General features: G+C 38.0%; 1 protein-coding gene across 1 annotated transcript in view; it reads right to left on the bottom strand.

The window, feature by feature from the left end:
• Positions 1-15,250, bottom strand: part of PKP4 (plakophilin 4) — a 234,729-nt gene that overhangs the window by 150,261 nt on the left and 69,218 nt on the right. The window contains exon 2 of the mRNA XM_054722743.1: positions 6,676-6,812. Within this exon, the coding sequence (XP_054578718.1) occupies positions 6,676-6,807 (132 nt within the window). The 5' untranslated portion in view covers positions 6,808-6,812. The remainder of the gene's footprint in view (positions 1-6,675; positions 6,813-15,250) is intronic.

The following is a 15,250-nucleotide window of genomic DNA, read 5'->3' as shown; positions in this document are numbered from 1 at the left end:
TGACTCAAAAGAGAATACTCAGTTATTAACAATGTATTCCTGGGATACTTAAGATTGGTAAACTTTGCTAACAGATCCAGCTGATTAACTGTCAGTCTCTCAGAAAGCATGGGCAGATGTTAAAATATTATGTTAGCTATAACGGTTGTCAGCTAACTTGGCAATCTCCTTCTGTATGTTGCTGAGGGAAAAAATTTTTTTGAATACTCAAATACTAAATAAACCTTTTGGCCACACTCTATGTAGTCTTTAATCACAGAGATACCTGAAGTGGGAGATATAGTACATCATTAAGACATAGAAGAGAAGAAATGTTACACTGTGACCACAACACATGCAATTTAAGAAGGCTGATTTCCTGAGAGCCAATGATCAGGGTTCAAAATTCTTGAGTCCAGGCCAGTGTCTTAAGAGCTCTAACACTTGACCTCATTTTGAACCTCATTTCCATAATATTAAGGAGATAAAGCTAAAAACTTTAAGATCCCACAGACATCACTAAGAAAAGACACAATCTTACCTTGTGTTTGATGATGCAGTACAGGCACAGGAGACTTCACCATACATCATGCAATAATTACAATTAACAGTTACCAATAAAAAAATACTAAGTTACTAATAGAAAAAAATGTGAAGTTTCAGGCACTGTATTTCTAGTACAGGGCTTTTAGCTAGGCTATAAACTACACTTGTTTACAGCTGAAATAAAACTCTATCTTCTGCATGTGAGGTGTGTCATAGAGAACTATTTCATTGTAAATAAACGTAGGGGCCAAATAAAAGGAAGTTGCAAAGGCAAGTGCACAACAGTTGAGTTTTTCAGTTTCAGAGGAATAAAGTAAATAATTGTACTGGAATTTGTTCAGTTCTGGGCATTCTGCCATACAGGAAGGGTGTGTAATTACTAGGGCTAACATATCCATGTAAAAATGAAGTAATATCAATAGGGCACAGTTGGGCTCCAAATTTCCTTATTTTATCTTCAAAAAATTAAGGATTTCTAATGACTCTCATTTTACTCTTTGAAATTTAAATATCACTTAAGTTAATACCAAAGGTAGAACTGGATTTTCCCAGAAGTCAGAAATATTATCCTGAAAGGTAGTGTTCTCTTCGAGAGACTCACTAATGAAGAACACTGTAATTTTCACTCATCAAAGATAACAAAAAAAGTGCATGCGGTGGTATCTAATTAGGACTTCACCATAGTAAGAGAAGTACAAATAAAATTATTATGTTTTACCAAATCTTTCCTTGCTTACCATTTCATACTTTCTAGTATGGCCTCAACCTTCCATCTGGATTCCAAACTTCTTAAATCATAAACCAAATATAAGGAATGTGGTTTGTGAGAGAACAACAGAAAGGAAGTTAAGAGTGCCTGAGTATGGCCAAGTTCAAATAGAGATCTCAATTATTCAAGCAACTTCATGACAGAAAACAAAAGAGTATAATACATAGTACATGTGTAATTTTACAAACGTAAATCAACTTACATTCTATATAGAGCTATGAATTATACTTGCTAACCCTATCCATGATTGGCCATATGGTCTTTTAAAGAGTATTTTCCTCTTCCAATTGATAATAACAGCCATGGCCAACTGCTTCCTTTGTGCCTGTGAAGTCAGCTGACACCTCTGACTAAGTCACAGGGATGTCAGCAGGAGCTCTGAAGATATCACATTTGGCCACATTTCTTTATCTTACTGTATATACGATATTAAGCTAGGTCCTAGACCATTCTTAAATTTCCCAGATAATTGAAAACTATCAGGATTAAAAAAAAAAATTCCTCGCTTCCACCCTAGCTGGTTTGGCTCAGTAAACAGAGCATCAGCCTGCGGACTGAGGGTCCTGGATTAGATTTCGGTCAAGGACACATGCCGGGGTTGCGGGCTCAATCCCCAGTAGGGGGCATGCAGGTGGCAGCCAATCAAAGATTCTCTCTCATTATTGATGTTTCTCTCTCTCTCCCTTCCTCTCTGAAGTCAATAAAAATAATTATTTTTTTAAGTCTTTGTTTCCAACATCTGCATTCATCGTGGACTCCTGGACTCTTACTAAGAGCTGAGCTGAACAGTAGGACCTGCCAAATGATGATCCTGATTACAGCAAACTGGTAGCTTAAAGTTCAATTGACATTTCCTGTCATTTCGGATTCAAGTCCAAGGATCACATTGCTTCGTTATTCCCACGGGTTGACTATATTTCTCTCAAGCATGAACCTTAACTGAGAGACTTTTCTTTAGTGGTTTCTATATCTCCTGGTATAGAGGATGATGGTAGATATTCTTTGGTATCACCAAGATAGTCACATCCTTTTATTTCCTACACGTAATTCAGCTAAGTTAGATGGGAGATGAAATACCTAACCTTATGCCATTATTAGACCATCACTATAAAATAAAATTTTAGTTTGCTTCACGCAGAGACTAGATTTAATTCCTAGATCAGTATGGATAAATGCAATTCATGCTGTCTTAGAGACAAGAACGTACAGCTAGGTAATTAGTTTTCTGGGTGCCGTTTGAGATTCTCTTGCTTAGTAAAGTTTCTATGAATGTGGCTCCAGGTCCCATTATCTTCACAAAACAGTCTGGCAGTGGGAGACAATGTGATAGCTTGTATTAGTCATCCATTCCCTTCTTGAACAATCACTTATATAAAAGGGGCTGGTAACATGTGTGACACAATGTATAAAACATGGCTCTGTCCTCAGGTAGCTGATTTTATAATCCCAAGGAGCATGGGGTAAGTCACAACAGGGGTATAAAGTGCTATAGGTCAGGAGGGAGATCTGACTGCAGGTGGGTGAAGGTGGCTTCAGGAAAGAGGTAGCACTTGAACAGAAGTAGGCTCCTTCTTTTATCTGCCAAAGAGCAAGGACTTTAAATATATAATTGCACAGGTATGCATCTATGTGACTGACATAAATATGAAAGGTTATCACATTACAAAAGAGAGGGGAATGTGAGTATCAGCATTTTGTCAAGGAATAGGAACAGTTTCTGGCTTCTAGATCCCAGAAAAGTGTCACCATGTAGCCAGGCAGAGGAAGATTTAATTGTTTTATGACAATCTAAAACCAATTTCATATACTAATAGACCAATGATTTGTTAACAAGACCACTCTGGTTGCCTGCCATTTCCTTCCCAACTATTTTATAAATTGGCCCTGAGCGGTCAGGGGGTTGGGGTAGCAAGGAAGTATGTAGCAAGGAAGCTATTTTAGTGGCTTGAATGTGCTTTATTCAAGAAACCACACCTTTTCCCTCAAAATTCAGTTGTGTACTAAAAGATAGCATTTCCCAATTATTTAACCAAATGCCTTGATATTATGTTACGTTTGGGGTTGCACAAAATCAGCACGTTAAAAACAATATTTTCACATGCTCTATTTCTTATACTACATACCTAAAACTGTTCTAATCTGTGAGACCAACATGATAAGGTTTGGAAGTTTAATACCATGCAGAAGTGAAAAATTGTCACAGCAGAAATATGGCCCAGTATTCAGAATGTTTCCTTGTTTTCAGATCAATTGTCCAAAAGAAGGCTCACTGAACCCCTGTGTATACTTAAAAACAGTATAAGAAGAGCTTTTTCTCTTTATGTGGAAATGAAGATGACAATAGTAATATTAATCCTTACTAAGAGCACTAAGTGCCAGACACTGTTGCAAGTATTTTACATAGGTTAATTTAATGCCCTCAATAACCATTATTATCCTCATTTTACTGAAAAACGGAGGCATAGAGAGGTTAAGAAATCTTTCCAAGATCACACAGTAAGTAGTGGGGCCAGGACAGGAACCCAGACCATCCATCCAGTTGCACTGCAGAGTCTCTTCCTTTCGTACCCTAAGCAAACTTCCTTCCTGAGATATGGCTGCCATCAAACAAGGCCTGTTCTTTGAGATCAGTGGAGCTGATACCATCAATCCAGGGCTATGAGCATTGCACAGTAGTACGGCATATCCTATATAATAAAGAGGTAATATGCAAATTGACCCTCACACACTCACAAGATGGCTGCCTTCAACCAGGCCAGCAGGGGGGTTAGTGAGGGACGACCAAACAACTGAACAGCAGGCTGTGTGGGGTGACCAGGCAGGCGGGGGGGTCAGTTGGGCACGACCAGGCCAGCAGGGGGGGCAGTTGGGAGTTACCAGGATGGCAGGGAGGAGGCAGTTGGGGGCGACCTGGCCAGCAGTGGGGGACAGTTAGGGGCGACCAGGCTGGCGGGGGGGGGGGGGGGGGGGGCAGTTAGGGGCAATCAGGCCAGCATGCAGAGGCAGTGAGGGGCGATCAGGTTGGCAGGCAGGTGAGCAATTAGGAGCCAGTGGTCCAAGATTGTGAGAGGGATGTCCGACTGCCGGTTTAGGCCCGATCCTAGGGACAGGCAGACGGACATCCCCCAATTGGAGAGGGTGCAGGATGGGTTGAGGGGACCCAACCCCCACTTGTGCACAAATTTCGTGCACCAGGCCTCTAGTATTTAAATAATTATGCAGCCCATAGAAGAATATGGTTCTATTGATAAAATACATGATCAAGGACATAATCTAATAATAACTATTCCATTTAAGTATAATAAGACTGAGAATGTCACATTCTGACTAATAGACTAATAAAATCAAATATATAAGATGAATAGTAATTAGGTTTCTTATTTCTATATAACTCTGTCTCATTGGGCAGATAATAGGGAGTGACATATTTTAGGAAAGTCCTAAGAAATTTTTATGCCAACTACAGAGAAATCAGAATATGTTGCCTGGTGCCACAAAAACCCTATGTGAGCTACAGTTATTTAAAGTTGGACGAGTATCTTGGAACAAGAGATAGATACAGTGTCTTGGCTTGAATGATTGAAATACTGACTGACCATTGACTTTAAAATGATTTAAATACTGAAAAAGCAACTTTAAAAGAAATTAAGAATGAAAACTATAAATGTATGCTAATGAACTCAAAATTTTAGAACAGGAATGGAAGCAAAGAGTAGAATATATCCTTCTACTAACAAAATAATACAGGAGACATAAGGTAATTCTCCTAATAAACAACAAATATCTGGTTTGGGGGGTTTGGTTTTTTTAGCTATCTTGAAAAAATGGAACTCTTTTGGCTATCCCCCAGACAATATCCATTCAGAACACTACTTACTGCCAAAAGATAAAACTTAGAAGGCATCTGAAGCCATCAAGGAACTACAGTGCCAAACTGATGATAGGTTTCCAATTGTCCTCAACATGCAGGGTATCTGGTCTCAAGATAAAAACACAAAGTCCTGCTGCTATGGTTACTGAAAACAGTTTCTAGTTTTAAGTCAGTTCTGGGCCTTTTGATAAATTTACCATCATATTTCACAAGAACGCAGTATACTTTAAGAGCCCCAAATAAATCAGAGTCTTTTCATTTTACAGCTCCTTGGGTCAAATCTTGACAACCATGAAGTACTATAAAAAATCAAAATCAAAAAAGAGTTCCTTTTCCCTCCCTAGAGATGAGAGAAGCTTAGATAATTCATGGTTTGGTGAAAAAAAAACCAGTACCAAACACAATTTTCTTGTCTTTTCAAATTCTTACGTTGTGGGATGTTTATAAATTAATTTCTAGGAGGAATGGTAAATATTTTGACATCTTGATATTAGAGTAAGTTGTGAAATCATTTTTCTTGAAAACACAGCTCTAATGTCAGACATATGTCATAGTTCTGGAGTATCATTCATAACACAGACCTACTTTACAGCAACAGTAAATAAATGAGGTATTAAAAAATTCTTTACTATTTGTACTCAGTGGTCATTTGAACTGCCAATATTGATTTTTAAAAGAATACTCCAGCAAATATACATCTACATTTGTATCTCTTAAGAAAAAATGACCCAGGGGGTTAATCATAAGATTTTTAAGTTTTTAGTTAGATTATATCCAACACAGTAACTCTCACAAATGGTGTATATTTTTGTTTTGTTTTGAAGGGAGGGACAGAAGTCTATCTCTGTGTCTTTAATATTACATTCACTTTATTAAACTTTTAAAGCATAAAAAATTAAATTTAGGAATTCCAATCTCTAAGCATAACAGATAAGTTCTAATTTAGAAGGCTACTTGGGTTTGAAGGATAAATAGTATTAAGGGCTTTAAGAAAAACAACATAAATATGACATTGAAGCAAACTGGCACAGTTTGACAAGTATTAGAACACTAGCTCACAAAATGAATATACTTTGATTCAGACAAACACAACAAATATAGCCTTTATCCAAAAATCACAAAGACAGCCCTAGATAATACCCATGTTAAAGGTTCAACACTACAGGCCAAAAGTTGCCAGAGTCCTGGCAGAGAAGTTAACAACATGACTACGCTTGACGAAGCTTTGCGCGCATGCACACACTCTGCAATGGGGGAGAGACAGACACCGATCACCATCAATATTGTCCTTACTTGCAGACGCACAAGTATCCTGCATGTTCCGATTCTGACTGGCACCTGGAGCAGCTCTACATGCCAGTCATCCCAATGTACTCAGGGATGTAAACACCTTATAATTAGAAAACGTGAAGGCGTCAAGGACGTTAGACAAATTTAAAACACATCCAAAGATTAATTTTTAAAGGCATTGAAGAAATAATTAATTGCAAATTCCAGTAAGAGGATGTACCTGCTCCTTCACAGAAGCTAGAATAGTGGTGGCTGTGGTCTCGGGTTCCATGCCTGGGCCAGTGCAGGCAGCTTCCTGGCGGATCTGTGGTTGCCCCTCCTCCACCAGTGAGGCCTGCTCAGGAGCTGGCATTCCTCCTGCAATCAAGCAGGAAAAGAGTTAACACTTTCTCCAGGTCTCCTCTGAGGATCTGCAGAGGGTTCCTAGAAAGCACATAATGATCACAATACCCTAAGGCTATTTGATTTTTAGAAGTCAACATCTAGGGCCAAATGTATAGTGAGTATTACCAAATATTAAAAAATAAATTTAAATGTAATGATAAAAAATACTAAGAAAATATTTAGACATCATAGTAAAAAAAAAAAATGACATGAAAAGGGTTAGAAAGGAAGGCTCTTAAATTAAAAATATACTAAGGACAATAAAGTTGTTAGGAGCTTGTTAAATAATTGGCGAGCCTTGTAATCAGATAACCAATAAGTAAATATGATTCTTATGAAACAAATAACAATAAACACTCTATATTTGCTATAAGAGCCAGTTTTCAGAAAAGTATACACACAAGAAGACAGCTACAAATGTACAAATGCTGTACCAATTACAGAAGAGGCTTAGGCAATAGAAAAAAAGGTTACAAAACTTAAGGAAGCCTTGAACATAAACAAAAGTCTGCTGTACTTAAAAGAAATGCAAGGGGATCTCCAGTGGCACAATCGGTTAGCGCGTGGTACTTATAAGAAATGCAAGGCATTAATTATCTACACTAATAAAAGAGTAAGATGCAAATTGACCACACCTTCGCAACGCCCACCAGCCAATCAGGAGGAGTATGCAAATTAACCCAGCAAAGATGGAGGATTGATTTGCATACACAGGTGCCTAGTGGCCAGGGGCGGGACACTTGTGTCATCACCATAGTGATGACACAGGCTTTCCACAAGGACCCAGCTGCTCTGGGCTTCCGGGCAGCGTGGGAAGGCGGAAAGGTGGCTCCGGCCAAGGCGAAGGCAGTGCCAGCAGCCAGGGGAAGGAAGGCCCATGCTTGCACAAATCTTTGTGCATCGGGCCTCTAGTTAATAATGATATCTTTGGTAGAATATTACAGTTAGTTTGGTTTCCTTAGAAGAATGAGATTAGTCAAAGATGACAATGGCTATAGGGAGCTGTTGACAAGAGAAACCATTTGTCAGGCCCACAGCTCATGACAGCAGATTAGGTTCTGGGCAGAATACAAGTGCCTCTCCTAGGATTACACACACACACAGAGTGATGTGCTTGCCAGAGACTTACTGACCTGATGCAGACTTTTTACGAGTTTAAAAAAGATTAGGAAAAGATACCCACCTAAAATGTTGTAAATATTTTAATAACCTGTTTAACATGTCAGTCTCTCTGACCATTAGCCTGAGAGCACAATCTATCTACCATACTGTGAAACTAGCCTGGCATACATAATAGGTGCTCAATTAATGTTTGCTGAATAAGTGTGAATGTGGATGAAGGACGACCATCATTTCCATGTCTGGTTCTAGGCACTAGGCAAATCTAACCAAGTGCTATGATGCTCATGAGTCCTTATTTGTTCACTGTTTTACTCTGTATACTCATATACAGATATCTAAGAACATAAATACTGTTCTTGACATTATTCATAGTTTTCTACTAAAAATTATTCTACTGTTGTATTTAATTTTGTATCAAACCTTTATAACGTTCAATTCTGTAGTAGAATCTAGGGATTTTTTTTCCTCATTCCCTCAAATTTCAGTATCAGCCTGCTATTGTTTTTCCCCAAAATCACAATCTGTTAAAAAAAAAAAAGGGGGGGGGGGGAGAGGTGGGGAGGTGCATACCACCTGAACTTCCAACTTATTTCTTTTCTTACTCTCCTGACTTCCACATCAGTGGAGATAGTTCTAGGCTCCAGGTTTCTGTGAGTGGTTGCTTTATTCTTGTCATATTAACAGGCTGAAACAGGTAATGGGTCTGACAAGTTTCTGCTCTAACAGGTGAATTTTCCATCTCCGATTTCCAGGTGCCCAAGGCTCAGAGGGACACATAGCTGGCAAGGAGTTTCCTCAAGTATGAGCAGTAGGAGACATTTCAGACCTGAATAAATAGGGCTAGGATCACAACCTAAGTCATCATGGACAAGTGAGGACCTCACTGAGCCCCCCTTGCCTCACTTATAAAAAATGGCCTTACTAATTCTTTATACAACAAATGGAATGCTTTTTATGACAATCTACATTTTAGTACATAAAATACACTTCAAATATCATCAACTATAAAATAACCCACTTCTGCACTTACTGAGTGCTCATTAAAGACAAAATATGAGTTCTACCAAGAAGAAAAATAATGCACATAAAGATCCTAGATTAGTCTCTAAAACATTTAAAGATATAAAAGTATTCCATGCCATTGAAAAATTACACACCTTAAAATAAGCAGATGGTTGCAAAGAACAAAAATGTTACTATGCAACAGTGAAACAAATAATGCCAAGAATCAAAAATTTAAAATGTCAAGAGTATAATACCATGAAATAACCAATATGTTAGAAAGAGAGAAGCAAAAATTCAGTGAACAAAGAGAATCTGGAAAAGGAGATCTAGAAACATCACTGGGAAAGTACTTATTAATTCTTTACCACAGAGAGGAGGAGCCTTACTGCTTAAAGAAAGATACAGAATTCTATTATTGTAATTAGATCCCATCACTCGGGTGTACCACAATTTCATGATACTTATCATGGTAACTTTGTCCAGAATTGATGAAACTGGATGAGCATTTTCTGAGTACTGCTTTGACCATGTACTCAGGGGGGGTGCTAAGGGGACACAGGCACAAGGCAGGTCACTGACCACTAGTGACTCATCATCTAGCCGAGGCAGCAAAATATGAATAGATCAAGCCAAAGTACAGCAAGATGCAAGCAATGGAATAACAGCACAGAAGCTAATGGACAGAGGTTGTAGAGTTTATACCTTTGTAAAAGAAGATACTACTCAGCAGCAGAGGATTTTCACAGGCAGGGATGATGTTTTTATTCTCTGATTCCTCAAAGACTAGGAGACATTACCAGTAATCACTAACACACATGAGATGAAGAATGATGACCACAGTACCCATGCATAACTGAGGGTGAGACTATTTCCCCATCCCTCATCTCTGGAACAGCCCCCAAATACTACAACCAATACTGGGCAAAGGAGGGATACCACAATAATGACAAGTTATAAACCTATTAAGGTTGTCCATTTTCTTGCAGTTCTCATAACAATTTAAAGAGCTGCATGACCCAAGCAAAGATTAGAGTCACAGGAAAATATTATAACGTCTTCCCACTAGAGCAAAGGAAAAAAGCACTGAGTACTTATGTGGCAAAGAGACGGTGAAAAATTAGGCCTCAGTGACCTCAACTTGCCTGACTTCAATGATAACATTCTAGGAACCTGGGGAAACTTGCAAATAGGCTTCTGGACCATTTGGGGGCTCTCTGGAGAATCACAGGAAACTGGAAGTAGGAAAATGCCAATTCTGTTTTTGGAAAGCAGAAAGTAGACTCTGTTCATGTTACAAACTAGAGAGCTAGACATACATCTTAGGTGAGATTCTTAAAAAAAGGATTTTATCCAAGAGACGATGTGCAAGAACTAAAAAGAGGCATACCAAAGAAAAGTCACGTTATGCTGGTCTACTTTCTGTCTTTGGCAATGTAACCACGGAAATGCAGTGTGTCTAGACTCCAGGGAGGCATGCATCATGTTAGAAAGCACCTCCGACATTATAAGCAGCACAAAAATGGGGCTGGCACAGGCTACTACTGATTCTCACGATCTTTAAATAGCTGAATGAAAAATATCACCCTATAGAGATTTCTAATGTAATGCCAGGGAGGTCTAATATTTACACAATCTAACCAAAACTATAGCCATAATGTAAATAAATAATAATAATAGACAGGCATGCTCAAATTCTTCAATAATGTTGAGAATATTGAATTTACCAGAATATAAAATTAAAATATGAATAACATTGCTAAACTACAGTAATGAGCTGCCTCTATAAGATAAAATAGGAATAAATGTCAGGTCTTGTGTTTGGGTTAGCTCAGCAGGACACTGGGGAAAAGATATAGATACTTTAGGTTCAAGAGAGAATGAGTGAGCCATGAATGAGACAAGGCTACTCCACAGCCACGGTGATCTTATACTGTACTGATATTAGTATTTAAGATAATAGAAAGAAGGGGACAAATGAGCACACAACTCTCCTTCAGGCTCCTTGGGACACATCCTCTTTCAGTTATGGGTGGCATATTAGCAGGAATGGACACATGTATATTCATTCAAAAGAGGATAGTAAAGGGACTCAGTCATTATTCCCAGACACAGGTATGGAGATGAAATGAACGATAGCGCCAGTTTCTTATGAGCTCAAGCCTTGGCAAGGGACACAGTAAGAACAGTTAATAGACCAAAGAGAAATTCTGACCAGGAAAAAAAAAAAAGCAGATTAACTACAAGCACTGCCATGGACAAACAAGGTTAGATTTTTTAGGCTATGATCTTCAGAGCTAGACCAAAAACTAATGTTTGTAACAAACTTGTATCAGATTATATTATTATTCTCTTTATGCACTGAGTCAAATTTGGCTAATGATTGTATTACTTTTAATCAAAGTTAAAGTCTGGAGCCATGAGGGCAAGCCCAGGATGGTCTTTCCTTTTGGAGCACTCAAATGTCCAAAATTTCAAAAACTGACTGGCCTCCAAAGGTGCTATATTCCCCATCATGAGAGGTCGTTAATCACAGCTCAGAAGATCTAGTAGTGTGATGGTACAGAAGGGATCCTGCATTGGGTATGAAGAAATAGGAATTCTCAGAATTTTGAGGCTACCAATAAGATAAGACATCTACATTCTAAATTAATGTGAAGGTTACTGAGGAGTTTTCAGAACAGCTGTCTATCACATCACACTTTCCTGTAATAAGGCAATTGAAGGCCAGAATCGCTGCTTTTCCTGAGGGCTTGATGAGTACTGGAAATCTTAGTGCTGTGTCTCTCTCTGGTTGTACCAAGGAAGCTCAGAGATGAGTTTGTGACCAACTCTAACAAGTGAGTTCTCATTTTATCCCAGTTATTACTGATTAAATTTCCTCTTTATCCAGGTCTAATTTTATCATTTGGTTGAGTTGCATTCTTTTGAGCAACTTTTTGAAAGGCTAAGTGTTTATGTGAAATTTAGTGTAATTGTGTGCGTGTGTGCATATGTATATCTCAATCTTATAGCAAACTATAATTGATTAACAGAAAATGTTTTGCTCAAGACTGCAGGCAACATATATCCAGTGTGATTACTGATTCTCAAGGCTGTGGATATAATATGGCTATTGATGTAACACAATATATAGGCAACAACCTATGATTCAGTACCTCTAATCCCTTTTACCACAGATGATACTAATCCACAAAAATAATCTCTGAGATAAATCTCTCTGGAATAAAATATCAAATAGATACTAAATTTTCCTCTCTTTACTCCTTTCTACTCTCCTTACTGGTAATTTTTGGTCAAAGTATACTAAGTATACTTTGTTTCATCTTATCCAGCAAAATAAATTGGGAGTCTACACATTTCTCCTCTTTTGAAGAATAATCTGGAGTATAACACACATCTCATCATTTCATTTTGAACACTCATGTTATGATGGTTAATGACTATTTCAAAATAGGTAAAATAATGATGCCTAAAAAAAATGAAGGGCAGAAAGTAAGCATGAATATTTTAATTAGTCAAAGTAAGATATTAGTAATATAGAATTTTAAAAGTTTGTTAAGGGTGGGAGTAAAAATGTAGTGCTTTAATCATGTGTCAAACTTAAGCGACCAGCAACTGAAAATCCACTGCTATATACATAGGTTGTTATATATGAATCTTAGGTAACCACAAGCCATAATAGATACACACAAAAAATTTTAAGAGAAGGGGCTGGAAATAAAGTCAACAAATCACCAGGGATGAGAGCAAGAGAAAAAGAACTGAGAAGACCTACAAAAACAGCCAGAAAACATTTAACAAAATAGCAATAAGTATATGCTTACTAATAATTATTTTAAATATAAGTGGATTAAATGCTCCAATCAAAAGACATAGAGTGGCTGAATAAATAAAAACATATCTGTACATATGCTGCCTTCAAGAGATTCGCTTCAGATTCAGATTTAAAGACACACACAGACTGAATGTGAAGGGATGGAGAAAGATGTTTCATGTAAATGAGGGGGGGGGGCCCATCTGGGGTAGCAATACTTATATCAAAGGCTGTAATAAGAGACAAGGAAGGGAATTTCATAATAATAAAGGATTCAATAAAGGAAGGAGCTATAACACTTGTAAACTTAGGCTCCCAACTATGAGTATCTAAATACATAAAGCAAATATTAACAGATATGACAAAAGAGATTGACCAGTATAACAGTGATAGTGGGGAACTTTAACACCCCACTAACCATGATAAATAGATCATCCAGAGAGAAAATAAAGAAGGAAACACCTGCCTTAAATGACACATTAGACAAGATGGATAGAACATTCATCCCAAACAGCAGAATACACATTCATTTCAGGTGCACATGGAACATTCTTCAGGATACATTACATGTTAGGTCACAAAATAACTCTCAATAAACTTAAGAAGACTGACATAATAATAGGCATACCAGAAGAGACGGAAAAGGGAACGAAAAGACATTTCAAACAAATAGTTGAATATGGAAAGAGCTAGATTCTCAAGTCCAAGAAGCAAAGAGAAACCTAATTACCACAATCCTTCTCCAATACACAGGGTATTAAAACTATAAAAATTAATGACAAAGAAAGAATTCTCAAGACAACCAGGGAAAAGAAGAAAGAAACCTATAAGGGAAAGCCCTTAGGTTATCATCAGACTTCTCGACAGAAACTCTACAAGCTAGAAGAGAATGGAAACAAATATTTAAACTACTGAAAGAGAGATTTTATCAACCTAGAATAATACATCCAGCAAAGTTTTATTTTAGATATGAAAGAGCAATAAAAACTTCTCTAGACAAATAGAAGCTGAGGAAATATATTACCACAAGACTTCCATTACAGGAAATGTATCGTTTTCAAAAATAAAAATTAAAAAAATATATCTATTAGAGTCTACATTTAACATGTAACACAAAAAAATAGTTAAAGAATTAGAAAAATATGTTTACATAATATGGGCAAAGCAGACTGTCATTGTATCTTAAATCTAATTTGCTATGAGAGATACAATGTTTTACATTTTTTTAGATTTAGAACATGCATGCATATCAAAAGTACAATGAGATACGACCTTACACCTGTTAGAATGACTATTATCAACAAGACAAATGCTGGAAAGGTTGTGGAGGAAAAGGTTCCCGCATTCAATGCTGGTAGGAACGTAAACTGGTACAGCCACTATGGAAAACAGTATGGCAGTTCCTCAAAAAATTAAGAAGAGAGTTACCATATGAACCAGAAATCCCTCTTCTGGGTATCTACATGAAAAACTCCAAAACACTTATTCACAAAGCTACAGGCACCCCTCTATTCATTGCAGCATTATTCACTGAACACTTTGGTTGACATGAAGATAACCAAAGTGTCCTTCGATAGAGGACTGGATAAAGATGTGGCACATACTAGTATATATTATGGAATACTACTCAGCCATAAGATGCAATACTGCATTTGGGACAACATGGATGGACCTTGAGAATATTATACTAGGCGAAATAAGTCAGGCAGAAAAAGCTAAAGCATATAATTTCACTCATAGGTGGGATATAAAGCTGAAACTCATAGACACAGACAACAGTATGCTGGTTACCAGAGGGAAGGGAGTGGGTGAATTAGTAAATGGTAAAGGGGACCAAATATATGGTGATGGAAAATGATTTGACTTTTGGTGGTGGGCACACAATGCAATATAAACAAACACAACCAGACAAACAATGGGTCCATGCTGCCTGTCACTACTTGAGCCAATTCAGCAGAGACACGGTTGAATCATATATGAGCATTTATTCCAATACTAGAGGCCCGGTGCACGACATTTGTGCACAGGTGGGGTGGGGGGGGGAGGAGAAAGACTGGTCATTCTGCCGTTCGGTCGATTTGCATATTAGGGTTTTATTATATAGGATTGCCAGCAGTATGGGAAAGCAACAAGTCATCCACAAAAATCTGCTCTGCACCCCACCATAAACCAACTGCCTATATTGGGTAGAAGTACAAAGATTACATGGGGAAGTAGCCAAAGGGTATGCCAAATGTGCAGTTAACAGGTAAGCAGGCTGGAGATTTACAAAGGCCTGCAAGTATGCAAAAGGGCTGGGGATCTTCAAAGGGCTTAGTGATATGCAAGGGCTGGGGATCTGCAAAGGGCTGGCTATTCTGGTTTCTGCAACAAAGTTGTTTATCTTTCCATGATAATAGGCAGCTCCAACTGGGGAGGATGGGCTGCATTTCCAGGTGAGCTCCCAGCTCCCATGTGCTGCTGCCAGCCA

The sequence above is a fragment of the Eptesicus fuscus genome, chromosome 11 (assembly GCF_027574615.1).
Source record: "Eptesicus fuscus isolate TK198812 chromosome 11, DD_ASM_mEF_20220401, whole genome shotgun sequence".
NCBI lineage: Eukaryota > Metazoa > Chordata > Mammalia > Chiroptera > Vespertilionidae > Eptesicus > Eptesicus fuscus.
The sequence above is the reverse complement of the archived record's forward strand: the minus strand, read 5'-3'. Positions and strand labels throughout refer to the sequence as shown.